General features: G+C 49.1%; 11 protein-coding genes across 11 annotated transcripts; 4 read left to right on the top strand and 7 right to left on the bottom strand.

The window, feature by feature from the left end:
- Positions 1 to 520: 520 nt before the first annotated feature.
- N7537_003378 (BolA family protein) lies at positions 521 to 1,047 on the bottom strand (the record flags this gene model as incomplete). Its single annotated transcript, XM_056894436.1, has 3 exons — positions 521 to 719; positions 779 to 885; positions 946 to 1,047. The coding sequence occupies 3 exons, from the start codon at positions 1,045 to 1,047 to the stop codon at positions 521 to 523; spliced, it is 408 nt and encodes a 135-aa protein (XP_056754184.1).
- A 218-nt stretch (positions 1,048 to 1,265) lies between these two features.
- On the top strand, positions 1,266 to 3,223 carry N7537_003379 (acyl-CoA synthetase; the record flags this gene model as incomplete). Its single annotated transcript, XM_056894437.1, has 4 exons — positions 1,266 to 1,578; positions 1,634 to 1,935; positions 1,988 to 2,892; positions 2,956 to 3,223. The coding sequence occupies 4 exons, from the start codon at positions 1,266 to 1,268 to the stop codon at positions 3,221 to 3,223; spliced, it is 1,788 nt and encodes a 595-aa protein (XP_056754185.1).
- A 269-nt stretch (positions 3,224 to 3,492) lies between these two features.
- N7537_003380 (uncharacterized protein) lies at positions 3,493 to 4,999 on the bottom strand (the record flags this gene model as incomplete). Its single annotated transcript, XM_056894438.1, has 2 exons — positions 3,493 to 4,802; positions 4,861 to 4,999. The coding sequence occupies 2 exons, from the start codon at positions 4,997 to 4,999 to the stop codon at positions 3,493 to 3,495; spliced, it is 1,449 nt and encodes a 482-aa protein (XP_056754186.1).
- A 2,099-nt stretch (positions 5,000 to 7,098) lies between these two features.
- On the top strand, positions 7,099 to 8,002 carry N7537_003381 (Frag1/DRAM/Sfk1 family protein; the record flags this gene model as incomplete). The annotated part of the gene is made up of 4 exons (XM_056894439.1): positions 7,099 to 7,153; positions 7,205 to 7,286; positions 7,343 to 7,815; positions 7,866 to 8,002. The coding sequence occupies 4 exons, from the start codon at positions 7,099 to 7,101 to the stop codon at positions 8,000 to 8,002; spliced, it is 747 nt and encodes a 248-aa protein (XP_056754187.1).
- A 1,035-nt stretch (positions 8,003 to 9,037) lies between these two features.
- N7537_003382 (exoribonuclease II) lies at positions 9,038 to 12,259 on the bottom strand (the record flags this gene model as incomplete). Its single annotated transcript, XM_056894440.1, has 2 exons — positions 9,038 to 12,076; positions 12,158 to 12,259. The coding sequence occupies 2 exons, from the start codon at positions 12,257 to 12,259 to the stop codon at positions 9,038 to 9,040; spliced, it is 3,141 nt and encodes a 1,046-aa protein (XP_056754188.1).
- Positions 12,260 to 12,811: 552 nt separating this feature from the next.
- Positions 12,812 to 14,943, bottom strand: N7537_003383 (uncharacterized protein; the record flags this gene model as incomplete). Its single annotated transcript, XM_056894441.1, has 4 exons — positions 12,812 to 13,374; positions 13,551 to 13,849; positions 13,914 to 14,774; positions 14,831 to 14,943. The coding sequence occupies 4 exons, from the start codon at positions 14,941 to 14,943 to the stop codon at positions 12,812 to 12,814; spliced, it is 1,836 nt and encodes a 611-aa protein (XP_056754189.1).
- A 3,118-nt stretch (positions 14,944 to 18,061) lies between these two features.
- On the top strand, positions 18,062 to 19,815 carry N7537_003384 (FAD-binding oxidoreductase; the record flags this gene model as incomplete). The annotated part of the gene is made up of 6 exons (XM_056894442.1): positions 18,062 to 18,318; positions 18,370 to 18,602; positions 18,651 to 18,764; positions 18,818 to 19,184; positions 19,235 to 19,430; positions 19,492 to 19,815. 6 exons carry the CDS (start codon positions 18,062 to 18,064, stop codon positions 19,813 to 19,815), a joined length of 1,491 nt encoding a protein of 496 aa, XP_056754190.1.
- Positions 19,816 to 20,766: 951 nt separating this feature from the next.
- On the top strand, positions 20,767 to 21,514 carry N7537_003385 (uncharacterized protein; the record flags this gene model as incomplete). Its single annotated transcript, XM_056894443.1, has 3 exons — positions 20,767 to 20,928; positions 21,021 to 21,349; positions 21,430 to 21,514. The coding sequence occupies 3 exons, from the start codon at positions 20,767 to 20,769 to the stop codon at positions 21,512 to 21,514; spliced, it is 576 nt and encodes a 191-aa protein (XP_056754191.1).
- Positions 21,515 to 21,734: 220 nt separating this feature from the next.
- Positions 21,735 to 21,995, bottom strand: N7537_003386 (MoaD/ThiS family protein; the record flags this gene model as incomplete). The annotated part of the gene is made up of 1 exon (XM_056894444.1): positions 21,735 to 21,995. The coding sequence occupies one exon, from the start codon at positions 21,993 to 21,995 to the stop codon at positions 21,735 to 21,737; it is 261 nt and encodes an 86-aa protein (XP_056754192.1).
- Positions 21,996 to 22,266: 271 nt separating this feature from the next.
- On the bottom strand, positions 22,267 to 23,515 carry N7537_003387 (cystathionine gamma-synthase; the record flags this gene model as incomplete). Its single annotated transcript, XM_056894445.1, has 2 exons — positions 22,267 to 23,298; positions 23,354 to 23,515. The coding sequence occupies 2 exons, from the start codon at positions 23,513 to 23,515 to the stop codon at positions 22,267 to 22,269; spliced, it is 1,194 nt and encodes a 397-aa protein (XP_056754193.1).
- A 180-nt stretch (positions 23,516 to 23,695) lies between these two features.
- On the bottom strand, positions 23,696 to 27,414 carry N7537_003388 (uncharacterized protein; the record flags this gene model as incomplete). Its single annotated transcript, XM_056894446.1, has 5 exons — positions 23,696 to 23,769; positions 23,824 to 24,170; positions 24,222 to 24,273; positions 24,321 to 24,518; positions 24,570 to 27,414. 5 exons carry the CDS (start codon positions 27,412 to 27,414, stop codon positions 23,696 to 23,698), a joined length of 3,516 nt encoding a protein of 1,171 aa, XP_056754194.1.
- Positions 27,415 to 27,488: the final 74 nt, after the last annotated feature.

The raw sequence follows: 27,488 nt of genomic DNA on the forward strand, positions 1-27,488 counted from the left end.
CTTTCCGTTGCATCACGTCCCCTTCCGACCTCCTCCATGTACGACCTTTCCCGGGGATCGACGCAACTCCGCATCTTCCCATTTGTTCTTTGTCCCCTCGTTATACCACTCCTTCGCATTTTCCTTCTTGTGTAAAAGCAATGTCTTTCACCCCCTCTTTTCTTTGTGTCTTTGCCTCCTAGCTGTACCTGCTTGTTCGTGTACAGCTGCTCCGCGCCTAACATGCGATGGCCCTTGATGATTGTCCCTCCGGGGCTCGTGATGTCGCGGCGCATGGATGTATATACTAGATTGTTGCTTTCCTCGGCCCCCCTGTTTGGCGCTAGAACCTATGTAATACTGTCTAATAATCGATCCCTTCACGCATGAGTCTGATGTATACCGCCCGTATTTGAGTTCCGGAATCGTAGGGGATTTGTAAAGTGTAATGTAATGCATTTCGAGTCATGGTCTGGGGGTATCCGACTCGACAAGACTCTTGCAGAATAAGGAGCACCTGAACGCCGAATCAATCGGCTATCTATGCCTTCTCCTTCTTCTCTTTCCTCTCCTGTTCCTTTCTCTCCTTCTCGCGCTGCTCCTCAGCTGGTGTCTTCGTCTTCAACTGCAGTGCATGTAGTCCGCCTTCGCGAGCCATCTCTTCCTTGAGCAATGCATAGACCATGCGGTGTCGAGCGGGTTGCATCTTCGACTCGAAGGAATCAGAGACAATTGTTACACTGCGAGAAATTAGACATTCGCTTGTGCACCGTGTATGTTTGGATGTGGAGGAACGAACTGGAAATGCGTCTCCTTCGACACCGACCCTTCCATTGCAGCGTGGTGGGCATGGAGGTGAGAATCATTCCGAATCTCGAGTTTCGAAGGTGTGAATGCGTGAGCGATCTATAAAAATAGAGAAAAAATATTAGCAATGGTAGTCAGCAACATGCAGGCGTGGCTCACCTTATCGCGCATGACATCCTCTAGCGGGGTATTGGAGGCCATCCTAGCAGAAACAGAGAAGAGACGGCGAGGGATCAGACCCGGAAGTCTGCGAGGAAGCATTTAGAAGAAAAGAAGAAAAGAAGCGATCAAATGGAGGAGGGAGGAGGAGGAGAGAAACGTCCGCAATTGAAGCCAATCGGATGTTTTCAATTTCGGAACTTCACTCTCATGACATCAACTTGTCTTTCCCTCGACACCTCAATTGCTCCTCTTTTTCTTATTATTATGGGGTGTATGCTGTGAGATGGATTCCCAATATTAAAGATCCGAAATTCAAAATGTCTGGCAGTTTACTCTCCCTGCTTTCGCGTTCCAATGCGCGCGTCTGCTTCACTCCGCGGCGAACGCCTCTCAGCGCGAGACTCTTGTCGACTCTCCCAAACACACATCTCTTCCGCGCACTCCAAAACCATGATCCTGAAAGCCTGGCAGTTGTGCATAGCGTTTCTTCCCGATCATTCACCTACGGTAGTCTAATTGCCGACATCGTCCGCGCTAAGGACGATTTGGAACAAAAGGCCGCGAAAGCGCAGGGCCAATTGGCTGGCGAGCGGGTCGCCTTCCTCGCGGAGAACAGCTATGACTACGTAGGTACTGTTGTCTTGAATCCCAAGGATATATATATAGAATACTAATAGGCATATAGTGACGTTGCTGGCGATCTTTGCTAGTGATGCCACTGCGCTCCCGCTCTCGCCGTCTTTCCCGACTGGGGAGCTGAAGTATATCCTGGATAATTCACAGGCTAAGATGCTGCTGGCAACTGAGAAGTATGCTGATAAAGGCATGGAAATCCTGCGAGAGGGATTGGAGCATGATCCTCTGTTTGCTATTCGGAATAAGATCACACAGGGCGCATCGAGCCGCGAAACAGTAACCCTACATGATCTGAAGCAGCCTTCGTCCGGCGGGATGATGTTGTATACATCCGGGACCACGAATCGACCGGTAGGTTCAGTTAGTTCCCTACACCAAAGGAACTACTCCTAACTTGAAACAGAAAGGTGTTCTTATCCCACAATCGGCATTGGCCGCGCAAGCATCTTCACTACTAGAAGCATGGAAGTACACATCGGATGACCGACTTCTTCACCTGCTCCCACTTCACCACATCCATGGCGTGGTAAATGCAATTGTGGCACCCATAGTAGCAGGCTCCTCAATCGAGTTCATGTATCCCTTCAACCCGGACAAAGTCTGGAAACGACTCGCAACACCCTTCCTCCCATCCAACACCTCAAAGCCACCCATCACATTCCTCACTGCCGTGCCAACAATCTACAACCGCCTCATGGCCACCTTCCCCAAACTAGCCCCAGAGCTCCAAAAAGCCGCGAAAGAAGGAATTTCCCCACAAAACCTCCGCCTGAACATCTCCGGCTCTGCCGCTCTTCCAACCCCAACAAAGACAGCCTGGACAAATCTAAGCAACGGCAACGTCCTCCTCGAACGCTTCGGCATGACCGAAGTCGGCATGGCGATTAGCTGCGGCCTCGACGGTGCAGACCGCGTCGACGGTAGCGTCGGCTGGCCGCTCCCAGGCGTCGAAGCCCGACTCGCCGATCTCGAGACGGGTGACGTCATCCCAATCGAAGAAAAGAATCCCAATGGTCGAGAACGCGAAGGCGAGATCCAGCTTCGCGGCGAAACAATCTTTGACCATTACTGGGGAAACGAGAAAGCCACGCGCGAGAGTTTCGTGCAGAGTGACGACGGTGGCCGGGCATGGTTCTGTACAGGCGACGTCGCGACTCGGAGGGTAGTTGATGGGGCTGGTAGTGGAGCTAGCGGTGCTTGGGCTCAGGGACCGATGTATTTCATCCAGGGACGGAAGAGTGTTGATATCATCAAGACTGGAGCTGAGAAGGTTAGCGCGTTGGAGATTGAAAGGGAGTTGCTTTCTCTGTATGTTGTTTTTCTTTCTTTTGGATTTCACTTGAAAGGTCTATACTGACGATGTTGCTCTAGTCCCCAAGTCACCGAAGCTGCGGTCGTTGGTCTCCCTTCTGAACAGTGGGGTCAGAAAATCGCTGCTGTGGTTGTCCTTGCTCCTGATGCGGCTGCTTCGGGTCGTAATGGTCATTCTTGGGGTCCGATGGATATGCGGCGCGCGCTGAAGGGTTCTCTTGCCTCTTTTAAGATTCCGCAGGAGATGAAGGTTCTGGAGGCTATTCCGAGGAATGCGATGGGGAAGGTTAATAAGAAGGCACTTGTGAAGGAGGTCTTTGGTATTTGACGATTGAACACCCCACAACTGTACAATATTGAATATCTACCTGTACCTAGAGTTGAGGTGAGTGGTGGAGATCTGTGGGCTTAATACTCTCTACTCGGGGAAAAACATGTACAACACTGTGCAGCAAAGAAGATTTGAAAAATTAAATCATTTGTTGTATTAAAAAATGAAATTGCTTGCTCCAAATTTCAAATTCGTGGCATCATGTCAAGTCCCTTGCCCGATCCTTTCCCAGAAAAATTCAAACCAAACTCTACTTCTCAATCTCCCTAGATCTGACGGTGAAGGCCCTCACTCTGAGCCCGAGCAGCGTCCGAGTCGACACGGGGATCAAGCTTGTTGGCGATGTTTGAACTATGAGGACCAGTGGAACCCGTAGTACCAGTAGCACCAGTGGTAGTTCCAGTGGGAGGAGTATTGTAGCTACTACCAGCAAGAGCACCGTGATGACCAGCAGTACCAAGGCCAGAGCCACCAATCGCCGAGCCAGCAGGAGCATCACGAGTGTGAGAACCGTGGGTAGTAGTACCAGGGCCAGTACCAACGAGGGTAGATTGCTGCCGAGGACGGTTATCACGGTCCGAGTCAACGCGAGGATCGAGCTTGTTGGCGATGTTAGAGCTGTGGGGTCCAGCATTTGTGCTGCTGCTGCCGGGCGTAGCAATGGGAGTGCTGTGAGGAGCACCAGTTTCAGAGCCGAGGGTCGAGCCGTGAGTGCCTGTAGCAGTGGTGCCGTGAGTAGAACCAAGACCGGCGCCAGTGCCAGTCACACCAGAGGTACCGTGGGTAGTGCCATGAGTTGAACCAAGACCAGCACCGGTGAGACCCTCGTGACGAGCACGGTTGTCGCGGTCAGAGTCGACGCGGGGATCAGCCTTGTTGGCGATGTTGGAACTGTGGGGGCCGACATTGGTGCTGCCAGTGGTACTGTGGGTAGTGCCAGTGCCCAGGCTAGAGCTATGGGGACCTGTAGCGGTGGTTGTGCCATGGGTAGATCCGAGACCAGCGCTAGTACCAGTCACACCAGAGGTGCCGTGGGTGGTGTCGTGAGTTGAACCAAGACCGGCACCGGTGCTAACACCAGTGAGACCCTCATGGCGAGCACGGTTATCACGGTCCGAGTCGACGCGTGGGTCGAGCTTGTTGGCGATGTTAGAGCTGTGAGAACCGGCATGGGTGCTACCAGTGGTACCATGGGTAGATCCGAGACCAGCACCGGTGCCAGTCACACCTGTGTTGTGTGTAGTGCCAGAACCTAGGGCCGAGCCGTGAGAACCCGTAGGGGTGGTGCCGTGGGTTGATCCAAGACCGGCACCGGTTCCAGCGCCAGTGAGGCCTGCTTCGTGGCGAGCGCGGTTGTCGCGATCAGAGTCGACACGGGGATCAGCCTTATTGGCGATGTTGGAGCTGTGGGGCCCGGCATTGGTGCTGCTAGTAGCGCCAGTGGCACTCACACCTGAGGTTCCGTGAGTAGCGCCGTGGGTAGTGCCGTGAGTGCCATGAGTGCCTGTAGCGGTTGTGGTGTCGTAGGATGTTCCAGGACCAGCGCCAGTCGTATCGGTGTGAGCAGCACGGTTGTCTTGAGATAGTTAGTGTCATTGAATACCCTTGAGAGATAAGTGAAGTGAATGACAAACCCTTATCACTATCGACACGGGGGTCAAGCTTGTTGGCCAAGTTGGACGAGTGAGGTCCATGGTTGGAGGACTTCGTCGACTCGTGCGACTCGCCCTTCTTTCCAGCTATGGCCTCTTCGGCCTTGCGTACAAACTGCATGTTGATATTGATAGTATTGATGAGAGGTGATAAGAGATTTGATGAAAGTTGAAGTTGTTATCAAATAAATGGTGGGATATGCTTGATGAAGATAAGAAGTGATTTCCCCAGACTAGGAGAAGAAGAGGGTATTTATATCCCGTTTGTACATAAACAGACTCGACCAACATTAGGATTCATGACGTTCGTGTTTCAATGTGATGGTGTACAGACTTTCACAAGGTATAGCAAACGCCTTCAGGTTTCACAATCTACTATTGGGTATGATGTACATGGGATAGGTTTCCTATTAGCTACATAGTCAGCCACTTAAATCAACGTATTGTCATTAAAAGGGCTAAACTGGCTATCATCCTTGATCTGCTAAACGCCATAGACCGAAATCCAAACAATTGCGTCATGATTCAGGCCCTGCCAAGAAGTATGCCAACTATATGCACCTGGCCAGTGTTGTACTGAACATATCCTAGTCAATTCTATAGCCAACCAGGATAAGCTGGAATGAGGTCACTGTGGCTAAAACTACATATCTTGTTCTTACACCGTCTCATCTCTGTTGTACGTTACCTTGTACTCCGGGCTTGTGATAGGTGTGGAAGTAGAATCAACGAAAACAGGTTGCTTTATTTGTTTACTGGTGGAGTTACAAACCAGCCAATGGTTCGAGACAGATATAGAGCCATATCCACACCGTACTTTGTTTATTCATAGAAGAATCTCCAGACAGCCAGTGTGTCCTGAGGTTGTAGTTGCGTGGCTACGTCATCGAAATTTATAGTTCTTAGTCACATGATCAGCCATCCTCCTCTCTGCTTTACTCTCTTCTTCGTCAAACAAGTGACATTGACCTTGATATTCTAAGACAATATAAAAATCCACAAATACTCCATCTGTGGTAGTTGTTCACCATGGACCATGTGGGATGAATCTCTCGAATCCCTTGGTGCCTTCATACCAGGCCCTGCAAACACCAAATCCGAAGCCCGATTTGGTGAGCCGCAATTATTTGTGAGACCAATAGGAGGCTTAGGACTTGGTTATCTAGACTGGTAGTATAAAACCACTCTATTATTGACTGATGAGCAGCGAAGTGTTGGGTTTGCCAGTACTCGAATCAGATCTACATCTACACAGGCTCCAGGCGAGATCAGTGGCACTGGCAGCTCTAGTCATTGCAGTGCAAAGCTAAGATATATGAGGCCATGCTGGGTGATATTATCTCTCAGACCACCATCACTGAGGATATTTCGATCCAGAATGTTTTCAAGGTTTGCCACCTAACGGCTGCTCAGACGTCTCCTCTAGCCAACTCATCTATAGAACCAATCCATAGGATCACTAGGCGCATATCAAAGCTTCTCGGTGTAAAGGACTTTGAAGAAGCATTATGTTCCAATGCCAAGCTCAAGGATCTTATTGAGTCACACGTTCTTCACGCTGCTGGATTGAACAAGCAGCTAGACTCGATAAAATATCATATCGACTGGGGTCCGTACCCTTTTGGGAGTCCTGTTTCACAAACTATTACATTACTTTCCAATGAGAAGTGCACTTGCAGTCATCGTGAAGGAGATCGCCTCCTTCACTTTGAAATTTCCAGGTCCAACTATGAGCAGCGATGATGACCATTACTGCTACAAAATATATCACAGGCCTCAGCTGGAAATAATCTGGATGAAATACAGAATACTTGCAAATTATTCCCCTTGATCACGCGACCACCCCCTGGTCAATCGAGAATGAGGTTGAAAAAGACTCCACCAAATCTGCTGATGTCAGCATCCGGTCCGATCCGGGACGCACCCGAGATAGAAGCTGTCCGCGAAGTTACAGGGACAATCCGAATCCGGCAATTCAGATCTGTGGGGTTGCAGTTCTAGTTTCCTAGGGATCTGTGCTATCAGGTGTGGTAGATCTGGCATTTTCCCCCTTGCTTGCGACCCCTGACCTTTTCACATTCATGTTTCGGCGCGACATCTACATTGAAATTGTGGAAAGGAGTATCCCTTGCAACCAATCATAAATATAAGCTCTTCCCAGGCACCACAGTCTTTCGATCTGAAGATTCCGGTACCCCACGGGTCGCATAAGTCGCCACCATGTGGATTCTCTCGTTCTGGATTTTCCCCGTTATATCTGGGTGCATGTGGATAGGTAAGGGTAAACACACGAGGAATTGGGCTTAATTTACTAACAGCCTTGTAGCTACACTAGTAGCCCTGCTATCCACCTGGGCGGCAGATGGAAAGCCGATATATACCACCATGAGCGATGGGCTCACCATTCCGTGAGTCTAACCAATGAACCTGCCCGCAACATAGACTGAGTCAATTGGACAACCAGTTATATTTCCCATATCGGAGCCGAGGGACTCAAACCGCTGTTCATTGCAGGCAGTGTAGTAACAGTCGTATTCATGGATCTCGGTCTCCTTTCCGAGCGATGGCTTCGCCATGCCGGCCAACTTGCCCGAAACAAAGGGAGGTTTGACAAGACCTGTGCCGTTGGGTCCATTCTTTTCTCAATTGCTGGGGCTTTAGGTCTCATTCTTCTATCCATCTTCGACACAAAACACCACAATAACCTCCACAACGGGTTTTTGGGTATGTTCATAGCGAGCTACGTGGTTTGCGCCATCCTGGTGTGTCTGGAATACATCCAAATCGGCCGATTCTACCACCCACAAGCCCGGATCTTACTAGTCAGCTTCGCGATCAAAGCTCTTTTCGTTGTCTGCGAACTCGGTGTCGCAATTGCATTTGGCGTCTGCATGAAATCTGGAAATAAGAAGAACGCAGCAGCTGTTTGTGAATGGGGTAAGATTTTAGCTCTCTGTGACTGTAGGAAAAGAAGCTAACCTGAGCAGTTGCCGCCCTTATATTCGCATTCTTTGTCTTTTCCTTTGTCATTGATCTTCTACCGTCTGTTCGTACCAAGAGACGCGTTCCTCAGGGTGAAAAGTATGCTCGGCCAGGCGTGGCGGATCATCCAGTTGACTTTTAGGTAGTACAATCTGATCCAGCATTTCATAATTAAGTCAAATATACCCGTGGATGTTAGAATAGCCTTTGCCAATAAGAAACCAGTCTTGGAATTTGGCCACATATGGTGATATCATACATTCTGAGGAAAAGGGAAGAAAACCCCGAGCTTCTCGCAAGACAACTCTGAACAATTCATTCACTAATCTCAAGAGATTTGATAAATTAAAAACTGATTATCAACATGGGCTTCTTCAAACATCCCTGTGGTGCAATCTCAACAATTGCCCATATCATCCAATGCATGAGTTCATTGGTCGTCCTCGGGATCACAGCCTGGGCAGTCCGCGGGACCAAAACCCTTACAGTGATCTTCTCCTTGGTGGTGGTACATCTCTTCAACCAGTCGTAATGTCTCAATATTGTAGAAATTCTAAAATCTTGATAGGCGGTCCTGACCCCAATCGTCTACGGCATAACGCTAAGCACTAGCTGCATTACCAGGCGTCGCAGATGGCACGTTCTTCCTCTGCTGGTGACCGACGCAGTAATTTCGTACCTGTAAGCATGACAATACGTTTATAATAGTAAATACTCATTTATCTAGCTGGCTCACTGCATTCATCTTCCTGGCTCTGAATTTCAACAACGTCAGCTGCAGTGTCCACCTCTGGAACAGAAAGACGGTATGTAGCCGGAAGTATGCGGCCGAGGCATTCAGTTTCATTGCGTTGTAAGTGCCATTTGTTTGAAAACGATGCACCCATTGGCTGATTGCATCGCAGCTTTGCTACACTCATGGCTCTGGCATTCGAGATTTTGTATACTTTCCTCCCGAAGAACGATACCCCGGTGCAGGAGAAGCCAAATGGGGTGACGCACTTGGAGCATAATCTCCAGAGTGCCGGGGTGATGAGCCCTTGAACAGAAATTGCCTGCGAATGCTTCATAGCGATGTTTTCCAAGGCGTAAGATCCTTCAATTATATAAAGATTGGAAATGCCTATTGGAGATGCATATAATACAGTATTGTACAAGTAGTCATTCAAACTCAAGCTCAAGCCCACTCGCCCTTCCTCTCAAACGGCTTCACAAATCCAGTCGCCTCCATAGTAACCTGTAGAGATGCCATATCGATAGCTGTGATATGAGCTTCGACCGTACAGAAGATATCCAGCTTATCTTTATCTGGGAAATCCTGGGGGATGGTAACCGAGCAGTTCACGCCGAGACTGGTGATGACGCCGGCATACTCTTCATCCATATGTCTAGGCTTCGTGCGCGGGGTGCGTAGCAGACATGGGAATGTGACGGGAAGATTGCACTCGGAGAAGTAGAAGGCGCGGAAGAGGAGCATACAGGCCCAGTGCTGTGCGGAGTATTTGTCGAGATTTCTGAGTCGTGTGCGTAAGGGTAGGGAATAGGTTAGGTGGGCGTCGATGTCGGATTTGGAGAAGGGGAGGAGAGAGGTGGGAGTGGTGTTTGTGTCACCGGTGGTAGTTTGAGTAGCGGTCTCTGCCGGGTCTGTCTCTACTAGATCGATCTCTGTAAGGTCGGGACTATCAACAAGAGCGTCAAACTGACGGCCGTGTTCATGCTCGAAACGCAATGCTGCCTCGATCTGGTAATGCGCAATAACATCCGTGTACCGACGCAGCGGACTGGTGCTCTTGACGTACGTATCTAAGCCCATGGTGTGGTGCTTAGTTGGGGTCGTGGAAGAGTAGGCAAGCGGCACGCTGAGCTCATAGAAACCTTCACCGCCGAAATTGGCCAAGTTTTTGTTGGTGACGCGTCCGTACTCCGGGTCGTACCAAGTGCCGTCGTAGACAACGGGGATATTGCGTGCAGCGCAGAATTGGCCGGAGATGTGCCCGGCCAAATTCATGATCAGGGAGACCAAATTATCTCGCGACTGGTCGCGAACGTCGTATGGATCGTAGGAATGCACATTGAGCCGGATGACTGGGTCACCGAGATAGTGGCGTCCGGTTGTGGATTGTAAATCATACGGCGGCATTGGGGCGTCGCCTGACTGGACTGAGACAGAAAGCTCTGGGCTAAGAGGAGTGAGGTCCATGGCGCCGTTCTTCCTGCGCGTTTGGCGGAATGCGAGCATGAGTTGACGCATGATATGGAACCTATCTTTATCCTCGGGCCGCAGGCCTGCTTGGATTGTTTTACCATGTGGTACTGGTGGTTCGGTGAACTCGCCACCTATAGTGAAGGATTCCAACTGTTCTTCAGAATCGGGGTCGAAGAAGTCGCGCAGTGTTTTGTGAGTGAGGTTGATGACATTGTGGATTGTCCCGTTTTTGATCTCACTCTCCAAGATCTCTCCTCGAAGATTCATCTTCGCACTGAATGTGAGTACTGGCCGGCCAGCCGCCAAACTGAAGTGGGGCTCAGTGAGAGTCTTGGGAAGCATAGGATAAGTGCGTTCCGGGATGTACGTGGTGAAGAGTCGTGAGGCTGCATACTGGATGATAGGGTTGTCATGTTCAATAAAGGCTGTTGGGTTGGCAACGTGGACATGCACCCAGAATGTATTACGAGATCCTGGGATGGGCTCCAGCGATATACCGTCATCGATTTCTTGCGCCGTCACATCATCGATACAGTAGACTGGCAGATCTCCCCAGTCCTTCCTCAGGTGTTGCATGGAATCTTGCAACTGATCAACAGTGAGCTTACTGCAAGATTCCTCAATCTCTTCCAACTCCATGTCCCTTGCGAGAGATATGCCATGCCCAGGCAGCATCAGATACTGGTCAAGGGGTAGAAGGTTCTCCCAAGGCGCTATGATGCCGATTTCCTGCAACAAAAGACGGGTTGAAGCCTCACTCAGTCCAAGTGTATTGTACATACCCGTGGCACGCATAATATGTGTTGCTGTTGATCTCAAAGTGCCTGACGGCATGACAATGGCAGGGACCGAGTACAGCTGCAGATATTCAATAATCATTTGGTCATCTGCAGTGAACTTTTCGGTGGGGAGTTCGCGGAACACCAGTGGGTTGCCATCCTGACCGGGCGAATACCTGTTGGAGGATGGACCGACGCTGGACATGATAGTCGGAGAACGGAGCCTTCTGCTGAGGCGAATCAACCGCTGTGCTTTGGTGATAAATCGGTGCATAGGGTGGTCTTTGGACCCCTGGGTGTCCTTGCGCATTGTGGCACGAACACAATGTTCTTGGTGTTCATGAGTCCAGTCGACGACCTGTTTGACAATGTTGGCAATCCGTTTTGGCTGCACAATATACATCCGGCTGAACAAGGAGCTGCCATCTTTTTCGATGAGGAAAGCATGTCGGCGAACAGCTTGGTGAACAGCAAACATGTTGACACTGGTCAGCTCAGATTCCTCAATGCCAAGAGCAGTTGTTGTCAATTTTTCAAGGCTCAAGCAGAGAACTTCGGTATCGTCTGCCACCTTATCGTGAAGATTATCCAGTATACGGGAATTTTCTCTATAGAATTTCAAGATATGAGTCTTGAAGTTGCTCATCATTCTCAGAAGAGGAGCACCCAGTGGCCTCGGAAGACCTCCCTCGGGGGTCAGCTGAATATCTTGGCTTGCGATAGCCTCGCCGTCCGGGAACCATGGGGTGAGAGGCTCGACAAGTTCAGTAGGCGCAAATCCTTTGATAACGTAGTCGAGCTCCGCGTTGGAGCAAATGCGCCAGTTCCCATTACCATTGTAGAACTGTTTCTGTTTGTGAATAGACCGCACGTAAATTCCGTAATTGAACACTCCGTCTGCGTTCAAGCGGGCGATTAAGTCGCCCTGTTCGAGATGTTCGCCTTCAAATTCATCTTTATCCATGGCCTCTTGGTTCCTGTTCGGGTCACCCCAAGCATCGACTGTGTCGCGGCCATTAGGCATTGTGCCAATGAATTTACCTGGTAATTCCAATGGCCGATGCTTGGAGTCGGATCGGCGCACCGGGTCCAAATCATTGGGGTTGGTATCTTGCCATTTCTGTAGATACGTTCGGATGTCTCCATGCAATTCAAATTGGGATCTGAGAAGGATATTGCCATCGATGGGAACTCTTGGGGGCTCATTTCGCTCGGATGTTTCCTGCTGAAACTGAAACAAAATTAGCTGGGAATAGCAGCCTCTTTCTTAGTATGACATACCTCGCTATCGGCGGGAACGGTTTCAGCTGACCCCAATGTTCTCGCGGTAGACAAGAAGCGTCGCCCCCCAGACAACACCGGAAGGTGAGTGGCGGACGCGGTTGACGTAGATCCCGTGCGGTTCTGTCGCCATGTGCAGAGCACAGGTGACCAGTTTGCACCAGCCAGCTTCTGCAAAGCCCTTATTCTTGTAAGTGCCATTGCCTGAGCTTGCGCAGAATGAATGCGCTGGTGGCTCGAAAACTAAGTATATTCTGCCTGCAATTGCTATACCGCCCTCGGCGGTATAAAATTGTCTCGTGATTTCGGAGTTCATTTTGACCAATCACATTGCAGCACAGAAGTATAGAATCCCGTTTATGTGGAGGAGCTCATTTCTTTTATGGACACTGGATGGATAGTCTCATATCCTCATATTTAAATGGAGTTATAGCTAAAAGTCCTTCTCCAATACGATATTCGTCACCAAAGAGTCATAAATAACACATCGATATTACTCGGTATCACGCTCTCTTTCTAGGTCATAAAATAGTAAGCGTATAAATTCACGAATAGACCACAGCATAGTCCATAATCTCCGAGAAGAACAAGCGGCACTCCTTTACCTTTTATTGCTAGTTCTAGTCTGCGATAGAAAATTCTGCAGGTTTCTGTCATAATCCACGGATTCCCGAAACAATGCTAACTAGTAGAATGTTATGGGTATACCCAGTACACCTTCAAGCCACTGGTCGTCTGCCAAATCCATTGACTGCATCCAGGTCATCTGATCTAGATCCGGAATATGGTTATTGTGACCGGTTGTGTCAGGGTTGGCACTTTGGCACGGCCTGGTCTCCACGTCTTGTAACTGAGAAGCCATGGACCATCGAGCTTCAGCCCACAGCCGACATTTGGTCAAAAGCTTGGATAAAAGTTTAAGCAAATGATCATCGCACTGAAGTTCTGGCTCATTGCTGCTTTGATCGAGCTTCTGAGCCATGCAGTCCATCGTCGATGTTAAGTCAACTGTGTTCCGCAGCGCTTCGCAATCCCATTCTGGGTCTTTGAGTGTTGATAGATATTTCAAAATTGTAATACTCAGAATCATCTGTGACCAAAGGTGAAAGGGCTGGCCAACAAGTTTCGAGCAGGGAATTCTGTAGAACTCGTCTAGCCACGACTTGATATTCTCAACCGACTGCCACAAGCACTCGAGCCGCTGGAAGTCCAATAACGTCCCACCGTCCCCAATCTGTCCAGTTTGACCTAGAGCAAGCGAGTCTCGACTTATGGAATAACCCAGCTGATTGATATATAATCCGACGTATTGAGAGTGTGCATTGAGGATGTCTGCATGGTAAACCTGGGTTGCGCCCAGGTAAAGGTATTAGCAACTCCAGCGGATATAATCTACCAAGTTATTCGCCCGAGAAACCGCTTACCTATATGTTGGAGATCCGGGGGAAATGAAGATCTCAGCTCATGCAGCTGCGTTCGTAAAATCTTAAGATACAAGAAGCGCGGAGCTGAGGCTGCCGTAGGAGTTGTCCCTGTGCGAGCGCAATCTGCCTCGTCCTGTTGTCGAACATAATCCGCTCTTTGCTTTAACAGCTGCAAGCGTACTTGAAAGATAAATAACTCATCTGCGGGGCATGACTTGCTTAGTGTGATGGCTCGAAGCGCCTCTTCCATCTGAGGTGTCCATCGTATAGCATCTTGACGGCCAAGGTGTGACGAAACACTGGAGATAGTCATAGCATGTTAGTGTGCGTTGACCCTAAGAGAATCATGTTGGCTACACGCACTTAGAGCTCAAAACGAAACAAGCTAGCAATGCCCTCTGCTTTTCCAAAAGTTCGTCGGGCATTTGATCGTTAGGGCTCTGAGTAATGCCGTTATCCCGCCCCTGGGTAATAGACATCATGGCTTGCACGTCTGGTGAGGATGGCTTGAACAAACGCAGGTCATATACTATTGAAATGGCGAGCATCATGAGGCGAGATACGAGGCCTGCTTTGCCAAGAAAAGCGTCGGTGCTCCATGCTAGGTAAGTTAGCAATCCAAGCAGCAAGTCGACATTTGACTGGACTTCGAGTAGAGCAGAGGTGAATAGGACACGCTTTAGCTCATCAACCTGAGTCAGTCTTTCCTGCGTCGAGAATATAGTAACGGTATAGATAGCTTGAAACAAGAAAGGCCTGTTATGGCGCAGATACGAGCTTGTCATGTCTGGGGTAAGATTGATGAAAGGGAAATATGGCAGCATTCGGGAGCGGAAGAAATCCAGACGTTCGTCTGCTTGATTTGGCGATGGCACAGAGGAAGGTAGAGAATAATGATGAGACGAAAATAACATATTTGGATTCAGTGATGCTGTGGCAATTGAGTCCGCCAGCCCAGCGCTGGTGTTTACCAGGGTGCCATTCGAATAAGACGTGGAGGATGAATTGCTGTGTCCGTCAAGGGAGTGAACTGGTTGAAGTGACTGAAGGGCGATGGCGGAAGTTCCCAAAGCCCCCTGGGAAACGAGCGACTGCATTGCAGATAATAAGATCTCCATCTTGTCTTCCAGCCGAGCGATGCGCATATCGGACTCTTCGGCCATCTGAGTATTACGCCTGCGACCTGACTCTGATGGCTGGCACCTTTTCTTGAGACGGAAACACCTGAGAAAATAATTAGCCGAGTGTCATTAAATTACTAGGGCGGTTGTCATTTTGACCTTTCACACTTGTCGCCATTTGGGGTACGCACGCATCGGCTCTTTGCCTTGTAGCAGTGCATGCAAGCTTGGCCATAGGTGCTGGATTGGCCGGCCGGTTTTGATCTCTCCATATTGACTGGATAAGCTATGCTAGAAGACAAGTAGGTGGACAGGCTTCTGAGATACTTTATTGTTCGAAAAAAGCACCGGCGGTAACACTGGCGGTAACTCCGGAGTTATATCCGTGTCAGACGGAGTTGGCCCCCGAAGTCCGCTGTGCTTTGACTTTGGATGCAGCCGTAGCAAGATTAGGCAAACATTTACCCTAAGCCTTGTATACATCCTATATATGAAGCTAGGGACGCCTTGGGTCACAATAATCAACCGTGCTGTTCTCTAGAAGATCTACCGGGCTATCGGGCAGTTGAGGAACTATGGCCTATCTACGGCAGCTCATTGAATCAAAGTCGCAAAATGTTGTAGCATCATACTTATCAGGCAGTTTCAAAGTAAAACTAGGATGATTTGACGTCAAACGACCATGATTGTGGTTGCAATGTACCACAGCCACGAATCTTCGGAATTTATAAGCGCGTTGTCTCCACAATCTTCACCCCGGTGCGATCAACACCAATATGTCTCGGAATCTGCCCACGCAGGTCTTATAAGCTATTATGACCAACCCATACATAGACCTCCGTAAAGCCTATAAATGGGCCCGACGTCCAAAGCCTATCTCGACGCTAATAAATCGGGCTCCGTAATCGCTGTATCACAATCATCTACTGATCGTATGAAGTTCAAACTTAGAAAATCAAATTATAGAAACTATATAAGTATATGTTTCAATTCAATTTCAAACGAAATCTAACCAGTGAAAGTTGAGATATCGCGGAAAAGGTAAATGTTGATATTTTGATATTGGATAGTTATATATTTATACTGTTTAGGATTTATATGAGTACTACCACTTTCTAGGTAAGCCTCTATAATTTTCAAATTACCTAAAGAATGCGGTTTCACACGTTTTTCAACGTGATATATAGATATAACTAAATTTTGAATCGATTAAAATATTAAAATATTACCTCAGGATAAGGGCTAGGAACGGGGTCTAAACATAGGGTAATTTTTTTTAAAAAAAATCACTTTTTTCGGAATGTTTGTATTGTTTGAGGCCCATTGGGCCCCCAATAGGCCCTTACCCCGGGCCACCGCCCATCGGTGGGTTGGGGCGGGTTGGGCTTTGGGCTGTGGGCTTTGTGGGCTTTGCGGAGGTCTAATTATGACCAACCCATACATACACCCCGAAGATCCGGGAGCCTTCCGAACAGGGACCGCGACAGTGTTATGTGGCAGGGTCGCTCACTGCCATGATAATCGTTGCATTCACGACTTTGCTATTCGACGGAACTGCATGTGGTAGAAGTGGTGTGTCTAGGTTGATTGGCCTATATAGGACCACAATACAATTAAATCTGAGAATATGTTGGCCAGTTAAAAAAAAAAGAAGATTACTCAAAATAGGCTGTAAATGATGAATGTAGGGAGGCGTGTTGTGGTCTCGGCCTACAAATGTAGTATATTATTCTCCGGGTAACAGTATAGGATCCAACATTCCAGTCTAATCTACTCAAAGAAATCAACGGGTTCATATCTATAATGCACGTTGTAGAAACATCGTCCACGGACTGTTAAGGTACAATAATCCCCGAGACCCGGACCACGAACTATTGCAACCCGTGAAGTCCTCCGAAGCTGCGGCACAAGGGTGTACAGAGACGTCAGTGAGTTGAATTGTGCCTTGACCCATACACCTGGTTCAGCCTATCGGACTGGTTACTCTGCGCAGGATTTCCGGTTATGGCACTATACTTCATACCCTGCTCTCTTACTCCGAAAGTACCAATGCCCGACCTCTACAACCTCGTAAAACAGACTACTTTCAGCATGAACGTGTCGATCCAAATAACCGCGATCCCCAATTGTTTCTCTAACTGAAAAGATTGACGAAGATCGTGAATTAGCAGGGGGAACGTATTCGTTCTCGTTTACCCCGTATTCTCCGTGTCGCCTCAGGCTTACCTCGGCCCCCGGTTCGGAGCGAACTGCATGATTCATGAGCCAAAAAGGATTATAATCAGTATCGATCTAACCAAAGCCCGCAAGTCCACAAAAAAACTTGATAGGTCGTGAGTATCATTTCCTAATGGGTTTAAGCGAGGCCTGGCGCAAACTTCAGGATTTCAGTATGTCAGGGGCAATCCCCGCAAGTTTTGGGTTGAAACCAGAGGAGTTCCACTTGCTGATCTTTTTTGTCTCGATTTTTGTGAACGTTAACCAATGATATATTTTATATTTTGTCCTATCTGTCGTGGCTGATTTGGTTAATGCCATTTTCCAACTAGTGATGCCCTGTTCGTCCAGGAATAGCGATTGACCTGTTCGGACAAAGTCAAACTTTCATAGGTGATCTGTCGATCACTGGACAAGGTTATTACCCTCCCACACATTTCATACTACAGACCCCGCAAGTTTCGTCGATTGACACGGAACTTGTCCGATTGGGACCGACTGCTGCATGTCTTGGCCTTGTCTGGCTTGAAAAGTAGGTACCTAAATATATGATACTTGTATGTGTCGGGATCGGCATACGATAGGCATTCGGCTCTGCCAAATTCAACCCAAGCACAGACACAACTGACTCGGACGACCTGTCCAACATAGGAATGCACAGAGCATCCGAGGTTTTGCTTTTGCCCATTTCGCTGCCATGTGCCTTTGCTCCATCTGCTGAGTGTGGGCACACTCCGAGTCCGGTGAGGAACTATCTCATATTGATATCCGATTTGTGGGCTTTTCTAGGGTCAATTAGCAGGAGCACCTACCCAATTGAGAATCGCATGATCCGATGATTCCGACCCTGGCTTGGATGGGATGGAGCCCTTGGAAAGTGCTTTGCAGAGAATTGTTCGCTTGGCTCTTATGTCTTAGGCACCGTTCCTGGAGGACCCACTATCCAAGAGGGGTGTGGTGTGGCTTAAGGAATATCCTCCGATTATAGAGTCTCTCAAGCCGAAGCTATCGAAGTGTTATATAAACTAAAACCATGGGTAGCACCGGGGAACCGATTCCAAGGGTGTATATATGTTAGAGCATACATCCTGATCTTGGATCATCCCATATTCCTTTCTTTTGTATATTTTTGTAAGATTATATCTGTTATATTGTCTACTTCCCTTTGGCAACATGCTCTCAACCAACGGATGGTGCGCCCTGGCGCTGTCTTTGGCTCTTGTCCCTCGGGCAATGGCAGATATCTGCGCAACACTCAAGGCCGGAGGTATCGATATCGAATACCGTATTTCACTGGCTTACACAACCGACCTGACCGAGTATTGGTCCACAGCATGCGGTGATCTCAAGCCAACATGCATTGCAGCTCCGTCCAGTGCAGCGGAAATGTCACAAGTTATCAAAAACCTTCACGACGTGGATACACTATTGTCTGTTCTCTCCTTGAGCCAACAGCAACGATGCCGGCTAACCTTGAACAGTGCCATCAAGAGCGGAGGACATAACCCCAACAATGGATTTGCTAGTATCCAGGACGGATTGCTGGTTTCAACTAAGAATCTGAATCAGGTTGACTATAACCCCAAGGATCATACTGCCGTTATCGGTCCTGGCCTTTCATGGGAAGAGGCTCAGAAAGGACTTGAAGGAACTGGTAGGACTATCGTTGGAGGTCGAATGGGAGGAGTTGGAGTCGGTGGATATATGCTCGGAGGTAGGTGGTTAAAAAATGAGCGCCAAGTTTATCTCTAATGATTTATAGGTGGTATGAGTTTTCTGAGCACCCAATACGGCTGGGCCGCGAACAACGTCGTAGACTACGAAGTTGTTCTAGCCAACGGCACTATTGTCCATGCAACCGAAAGCGAAAACTCAGGTGAGTGATACCATACCAGCCTTGTAGTCGTCAAAATACTAACACACGCTTAGATCTTTTCACAAGCTTGAAGGGAGGCGGCAACAACTTCGGAGTCGTTACTGCATACACCATGCAGACACATCCTCAAGACCACAAGGTCTGGGGTGGCAACTATGTTTTCACAGCCGATAAAGCCCCCGAGATTCTCACGGCATTGCGCAACTTCACCGACGAGTATCCCGACGACAAGGCGGCAATAATCGTGACATTCGAGCGCGGTCTCTTGGTTGACCTCTGTATTTTGTTTCTCTTCTACGACGGCCCCGAACCCTCCTCTGGGGTCTTCGATGGGTTCACTGCTATCAAACACACCTCAACAGCTAAGACCTATGACAGCTACTACGACCTACTCAAGAACAACGACTTGTTCATTCTTAAGTAAGACGAACAGATCCTAATCCTTAGATCGCTTGCTAACTAGCTACTAGGGGTCAACGCTACACCATCGCCACCGAGACCACGCCCCTTCCCAACAAAACTGTGGGAACGGCCCCGCTCCAGGATTACTATGATCATTTCCGCGACGTGGCTGGGTCCGTACTAGGAGTGACCGGGGTCATAGCCTCAATTGCCTTCCAGCCCGTACCGAAAACGTTCTCCCAAAAGGCCAAGGACCGCGGTGGAGTAAGCATTCCCTTCCCAATAAAAATAAGAAGGGGGGACCTTATTACTAACAAACTCGAAGGACCTCCTCGACATTCCCTCCGATCAACCATACATTATCATTGAGCTCGATTTCTCCCACGGCCTATCCATCGATGACAGCAAGATTGAGGCAGCCACCGTCGAGCTCTATCAGGGAATGGACAACCTGGTGCAGAAGAACATCGACAAGGGCCTTCTTCCCGACGTGTATCGACCATTGTTTATGAATGATGCATACTACCGCCAAGATTACTGGGGACGTATTAGCCCCGAGTCCAAGGCGCTTGCTATGAAGACGAGAAAGGCATATGATCCCCAAGGGTTCTTCCAGAAGCGGACCAGTGGAGGCTGGAGGCTGGATTGAACTTCAAGGATGGTCTAGGCATTGTTATATTTATCTCATCTATAATTGTATCTACGAAGATTTAATCAATTGTTTTCAATTATGACTCGAAAGGAATTGTGTTGGGAAGTAGATGCATCAGCGATCCGCCCATGATATATTTTGTAGGATTGACTTCCCGTTACTAAAGTACCTACCAAGCGACTCTAATCGGAAAAAAAATAAACATCCTTGCTGATAATTGAGCCTAGATCCAATACCCTGAAACTTGATCTACAATGCATTTCCTACCCTAGTCAATAATTAGAATCATTAGACAAAAGTAGGCGCCTGCTTCAGATTTGCAGACGCCCAGGGAACGAGTGGCTGAGAACGACCCGCGGCGAGTTAGGGTTTTCCTCCAAGCGCCAGGGTGGATTGTCAATCGTACCTATTTTTTATATGATAATATTTATTATAAGTTTTCTTCCAATCGTATGCCATTTTTAGCAAAGAGCTATGAGCTCCCATGCTATCTTAAGCTACCATTCATGCCGATCGCCGTACACGGCAGAGAGCTCAATGAAAGTCAGCCCATTCAATTGAATACGGCGCTTCTCCAATATGTAACACACAAAGACATAGCCCAGCTTGGAGGAGAGTCTAGATTCGATGTTAATTTAATTCGGTCTAGACTTCGGACAATTGATGTCATTGAGAGACCTCTTTTGATGTCTATATAAAGAGCCGGGCCAGTCTGGTCTTCAATCTCACAATCAGCTTCACTTTCTTTCAGACACTCCCTTTGTTCTTAGTTATTTTCTACATTCTTCTAGTATTTCTTCTAGTCTTCAAAGTCCTTCACTTGACATATATCTACGGCATCACTGCTTGAATACTATTCTCGACTCTCGATACATCGACATATACGCAACGACCCCGGCCACTCAACCCTTCATAACAATCCATTACTCCAATCTAGCCTATTCCAAAATGTCTCCCCGCTATGGTGCCCTTGGCGCAACCTTCCAAATATCCCGCCTCTTCCAGGCCTGCTCCCTAATCGCCATAATCGGCATGACGGCCAAGTTCATCAGCGTAATAATAAACAGCAACGCCACACCCCCAAACATCCTAATTGGAACAATTAGCGTGGTAAGTCCAAGTCTCCTCCTATACACAACTACATACTTCAAGCCATGATCCCCTTATCAAACTGCTCAACCCACTAACAATCCCAACCACAGACCTGCATTGCAGCAATCTACTGCATAATCACCGCAATCCTGTACACAGACGACATCCTCCCTTTCCTACCTTGCGCAGTGCTAGACACTTTGCTACTGATCGCACTAATTGTCGTCGCCGTCGTCGTCGGCAAGCCGCTCTCGTACTTGAAATGTACGACGCTGGCGGAGCTGGGCGATAAGGATGCTACAGCGTATGCGTTTGCATCGAGGCTTTCGAGTTATATTGCTAGCGTCAGTGGGAAGATTGACTATGTTTCGTGGATTGGGGCTTCGAAGGCGATTTGTATGGAGGCGAAGGCTATTTGGGGATTGAGTATTGCACTTTGGTGAGTTCTTGCTGTTCTTGGGTTTCCATCCGCTTTTGATTTGTTGGGATTTTACTAATTTTTGGATTCGATTTTTTTAGCATTCTCTTTTTCTTCTCTGTCATTTGCAATGTCTGTTTGTGGTTGCAGAAGAAGAAGGCTCTTGCTGTGAAGAGTTTGGAGTAATGGATAAGATGGTCTATGGGGTTATATGATCGGAAAAGGATATATATAGGAACCTAGGAAGGATATCAGGCGGACGGGGTTGGATCAATTGCTTTTTAGGTCTTTTTTTGCCATGATTCTTATAGCACATGCATTAATAATCCATTTCAGATGAAACCAAATCAACCCAAGATTCATAAAGTGCATCCAACATAAAAAAAAGTATTCAATTGAATAACCTCTACCCCGAACTCACAGGCGGAATAATGGCCACCTCACTCCCAGCCTGGATGACGGTCTCCGCATCCTCCTTGACATCAACATACTCCCCGTTCAGACTAACACCACAGGTAGACAGGACCTTGTGAGCAATGCCGGGGTATCGCTGCTCGAGTTCACCAAACAGAGCGGATAGTTTCAGGGGCGCAGGGAGCGATTCTGTGTTTTTGGAGGTGTATTGGGATGCTGTTGCGAAGTAGTGGATTGTGTATGTTTCCGACATGATGGGTGTAATTGAGGGAGAGAATTGGCTGAAAGGAGGGAAGAGGTTGACAGTTGAAGGTCCACAGGTGTAGCCCTGGAGGTATAAGAGGGTAGATAAGAGATAAGATTACCAATAGAATTGTCCAATGCGGGGTAAATAGACTGTTCTGTGTCAGGGTATAAGTATATAAGGATATCAGGGTTGTATACTTCGATCTATAAAGGTCTACAGTCCTATACAGTATCTAGCTGGGAATTCATTCTATGTAGTTCGCATTACTTCAAACTACCTACTTCGCAAGCTCATGAAATGCTCTCGCCATATCGGTCTTCAAGTCTTCCCAGTTCTCCAACCCAATACTAATCCTCAACAACTTCCGATCTACCGTCGCATCCGTCATAGTCCTCCACTCAATAAGCGTCTCAACACCACCCAGACTAGTAGCATGCTGGAAGAAATGCAATTTACTCGGCAACTCACGAGCAAAGCGTTCCTCCTTCATAACAATCGAGAAAACAGGCCCGAACCCATTAGGCATTTGCTTCTTCAACCAGTCACCCTCGACCTTCTGCAAACTAGCATGAAGAACCTCACCAAGAACAGCCTGCACAGCCGCCTCGTCACTGTCAGGCGCGGGGTTAGGCGCATGCAGAGCAGCATCAAGCCAGGAAATGAGATGGGTGGCATTCTCGCTTTGGCGCTGGACACGAATCTCGAGTGTGCGCAGACTGCGGACACCGAGCCAGCCCTCCATGTTACCCATGACACTTCCGATGAAGGGACGGTCGGATTTCAGTTGTGCGACCCAGTCGTCGCGGTTCGTGGCGAGGACACCGCACAGCAGATCGCTGTGGCCGCCGAAGTATTTGGTACCTGAGTGCATGATGATATCTGCGCCGAACTGGAATGGCTCTTGCAGGCCTGGTGGGGCGAAGGTGCTGTCGACGATAAGGTATGCGCCGCGAGCGTGGGCTTTGGCGGCGTAGGAGGTGATGTCGAAGGCGGTGCCTTGAGGGTTGACGGGTGTTTCAAGCAGGATTACATCTCCTTTTTCGAGTTGGTCGGGAGAGCAGTCGAGGGGGAGCTTTTGCAGGCCTGTTAGGCGGGTGAAGAGGGCGATGACGCCGTGGCAACCATGGTAACCATCGCCGACGGAGATGTGGCGGGGGTTGAGGAGGGTGAGAGCGGCGTGCAAGGCTGATAGGCCAGAGGAATAGCTTATAACTTGACCGTGGAGGAGAGAGGAGAGGATTGCTTCGAAACGGGTAGTATTAGGTGCGGACATACGCGAGTAGATATGGGAGGTTGGGTCAAAGTCGGACTACATTGGATGTGTTAGGCTATGGGACATAGAACGTTTGAGGCAAGGCGCATACAGGGGTGGTATCAGCAGCCGGTACTAGCTGGGTTGGGTCATTGGAATGACGAAATGTAGTAGAGAGATGCATAGGAGGAGCGACATCCTTAACAAGATTCAAAGCATCATCGGCATGCAGGGAGCGCGTGGAGGCACCAATGGCTTCGCTAGAATGAGACATGATAAAAAATGCTATGTTTGGTTCTTGAATTGTATGCACAGAAAGGGCCCATCAAGCAAGTTATAATACACCAGAAAATGCGGGATCCGGTCTCGGGAGGGGGAAGAGGTGGGGGGAAAGCATGTCATGAGTCAGACGTAATGAGTCAGGTCACGTGTCATCAAATCAGGAGATATAGATTTATCGACGGATGGAGCCCATGCGAGATGGTTCTCGCACTGATCCAGGAAGAGCTGCCTTGAAGCTTGCGCGTGCTAATGAACAAGGTTAGTGAGAGAGCAGCACAAGATAGACGGGTACAAACTCACAAGCCTCTGTATCGAAGGTAATGGTGAGATCGTCGTGTTCGATGGGATACTCGGGCATGTCAAGGCACACAAAGTTGGAAGCTGGATTATCATCCTTCTTAGGCAGTGCGAATTTGGCATCTACCATACGAATGCCGAACTTGCCGGACCGGCCAAAGGACTCCATGATATCAGTGCCCTTCAGAACAAAGTTCATACATGTGCCATGCTGGAAGTCCCCGAAGAAAGCAAGCATTTGAACGACCTTTTCTTGTCGAACGATCTGGACGCGTGCCAGGGCAGCTTCCCATTTCTTGTAAATGGGCACCATACTCCGTCGACGGGAGATAGTGAATGATGTAGCCATACTACTTTGGTCAGCAAGATCTCCACTAGAAGGCTAGATATGATAGACCCACCCATCGTAAAGCACCTGGAACCCAGTAACAGCTGCCTCGAAGGCATGAAGATCTACAACGGGATTAGAAAAGCCGACAAAACGTTCGAAGTAGACATACCCTGCATAGTAGGGAACTCCAGTCGGCGGACCATAGGCTTCGCCGTAAGCTTCTCAAGGAAGCCGGTTAGTTGTCCTGCCAGTTCAGGGCGAATGAGGTTATCCGCAAGCGAAAGGGTCAAATCCTGCTGCGCGGAGCGGAACAAGCTCATGCTCGTCTTGCCCTGGACATCCAACCCAATTTTCAATTCACCAGGTCCTTGACATAATTAGCGTCCCGTTTCCGTGAGAGGAGAAAGAGAAAACCCACCTAGGTTGATGCGATCTGTGACAGAGCCCCATTCAGTGGCGACAAAGGCCCTCAAATGTTCCGATAGAATAGTCGGTCCATAACCATGTTCGACGTAAGCATGCTCCTGATCAATGACGGAAACGCTTCCAGCAGGGAACTGGAGGTATTTGACCGCGGGCTGACCGGTAAATGGATCTTCGGGCTGCTCAATGCAATAAGACTGGATGGCGAATTCGGGCGACTTGATCTCCCCCTCCCGTGGAATCATGCCGAGCAGGATGGAGTGGATTTTCGTACGCTCGGCAGCCTCGTGGAAAGTCATCAACATGGATCTCGTACGGCCGTCCTCAGTCACTTTGAGAAGAAGAGCGGGAGCACCGTCCTCTCCTCGCAAGAGACCGAATACTATCGGTGACCCGTTGCCCAACATATGGCGAATGCTGCTCAAAGTCTTGACCTTCGGGCTAGTCAGGACAGTTAGTCGGAATCCCCGATGCGCATTGCGAGTACCAGTGCCTTCTGTCACGGTGACAGATCGCTCGAACAAACGAATTCGGCATCTTTCTGTGGGGTCTGAAGGGAATGCCTTCGGTGTGCCCGGATCCATATATTGGAAAACCTTGAGAGTATTCTCAAATACCACAGTCTCGCCTGCCTCCGGATGGAGACTGTTCTCCGATTTCTGGGTGTATTTAACGATATTCCAAAGGGTCTTGAAATCCTCTTCCTTGAACATAACGTCCAACTCGAATCCTCGGGGAAGCTTGACTCGCATAGAATGGGATCGGACTTGCCAATCCACATCCTCCCAAGTTGGTCCCTGCTTGCGGTCGGACTGAATCAAAATGTTGACAAGTTGACTTTGGCTAGTGATTGCCGCAAACACATACCAATCCGCTCGTTCGCGGACGATGGTCAATGCGCACGGCATGGCATATTGCTGTTGCCCATCATCATCACTGGAGCTGACGCAGACTTGCACGAACATGCTACCATAGGTGAAGTATCGACTTGTGTCAGCCAAAGGCATCATGTGGACCAAACTTGGTATCTTGCCCGCGTTATCTACCAGCATTGATCTCGTCGCCGCACCAGATAAGACTGCTGAGACATCGGGCGCGTAGAAAGGGTAACGCAGCCAGATACTAGTATCCAGCTGACTGGGAGAGCCTTCGTCCGAGACAACCGAGGCGAGGATGTTATTTCGTTTGATGGACATGGATAGCGAGCGGAGGTGATTGATGAGAGTGTGATGTATGCTCAGAAGATCAGCCAACTCCTTGTCCCCGGTGGTACTCGCAACGGCTAGTACGGCGTCAACGCTTTTGGCACCGTATCGAGAGAGTTCATTATGGTTAGGCACAATATTTTCATTAATCCATAATGCCTTTCCAAGATCGATCACAGCCTGTTTGGCGTAAGTAGGTGGCAATGTCGAACGAGAACGGGCATATGCTTCCAATCGTGTCTTTCCTCGCAAAAACCACCAGACCGCAGCCCGAATCCATTCTGCTAGCGAGGTTTCTATCAATGGCTTAACATCCTCTGCTGCGAGTTTAATAGAACCCTCATATCTTGCGTTGTACGCTTTGAATTCAGAAAATGCGGTATCGCCAACTTGGTTGGCAATACTTCGAAGAGAGAACTTGGGGGGTTGGGCGCTGCGTGGCGGTTGTTGGCCTTCGCGACTGGGAGGTGACGTCTGGTTTGATGCAGGCAGGTCCTGGGGTGGCGGTTTGGCCATTGTTGGTGAAACCTTACCGGGACTACCTGGGATGAGATTCGTGGGCATTCGTGGGTCAATAGGACTGAGATTCGTTGGTGCGCGTTGTGTTGAGGGACTTGGGGGGTTCCGAATCGAATCGACAATGGACCTCATTGACAGAGAAATTGACGGCGCATGCGGAAGCCCCGCCGTTGGGGCTGTTTCGTTGGCCGATTCAGGATTGTAAGCTTTTATCGGCAGCTCCGGACTGGCAGGGCTGGGAGGGCTGGGGGGAGGTGAGACATCATCGTCTTCAGCTCCAGGAGACAATGTCTCTTCCTCATAGCGATGATGCAATGCGCGACCTTCCTCCGCTTGCATCTTGTCGCGGACACGTTGTGCGAACGAACTCGCCTCGCTATCGCCACGAAATGACAATCGAGAGCCGCTGTCGCTCAAAGGCAACGTCATCAGGAAGTCTACATCCTGTGGATTTTGCATCAACGGGGGTTTCCAGTCCGATCTATTACGCTGAGGCGAACAAGCCGCCTGTTGGGATCGCGCATCGTCATCGCCCAGTGATGTATCAAGCCGGAGATTTGGCAGATGCGGCGAAGGGTCCGAGAGGGGGATATTGCCAGACTGGGTTCCCCTGCTGTCCGACCTTTCACGAGCCCGCGAAATCTCAATAGTTGGCGATTCCGTCTCGTCACCTCCTTCACCAATCACTTCTGGGGTTTGTGGGCTGAAACCCACCCGCAGCCCTTTGCCTTTGCGACCACCGGGCTTAACAGAGGGAGTAGTTGGAGGCACGGTAGAAGATTTGTCGGAGAAATTGTAAGGGGCATAGTTTTCATGAGGCAAGGCTGGCGCCGATGTTGGCGCTGGCACTGGCTTGGAGGGAGGGTATCCGGAGATGTCTTGTGAGGAAGGAAAGCGATGGGCAACGTTTTGCGGAGGAATGGACCTCGGGTCGATAGGCGGGGGCGCTGGGGCCGATTCTGGGGCGCGAGAGCTCAGGAAGTCTGCGATTTCTTGATGTTGGTGTGGCGCAGCTTTAGTCTTATCTTTGGAGAACAGTTTGGTTTTCCAATGGGTTTTTTTTGCGGGTTTGGCCTGCTCCGCGGGCAGAAAGGAGAACGGGTCATCGGCAGACATGACAAGAAAGATGGCGAGTAGACACAGTCCACATCGCACTCAATCACACACACACACCAAGGATACCAGTCCTC

The sequence above is a fragment of the Penicillium hordei genome, assembly GCF_028827395.1.
Source record: "Penicillium hordei strain IBT 12815 chromosome Unknown utg000002l_segment0_segment0, whole genome shotgun sequence".
NCBI classification, from domain to species: domain Eukaryota; kingdom Fungi; phylum Ascomycota; class Eurotiomycetes; order Eurotiales; family Aspergillaceae; genus Penicillium; species Penicillium hordei.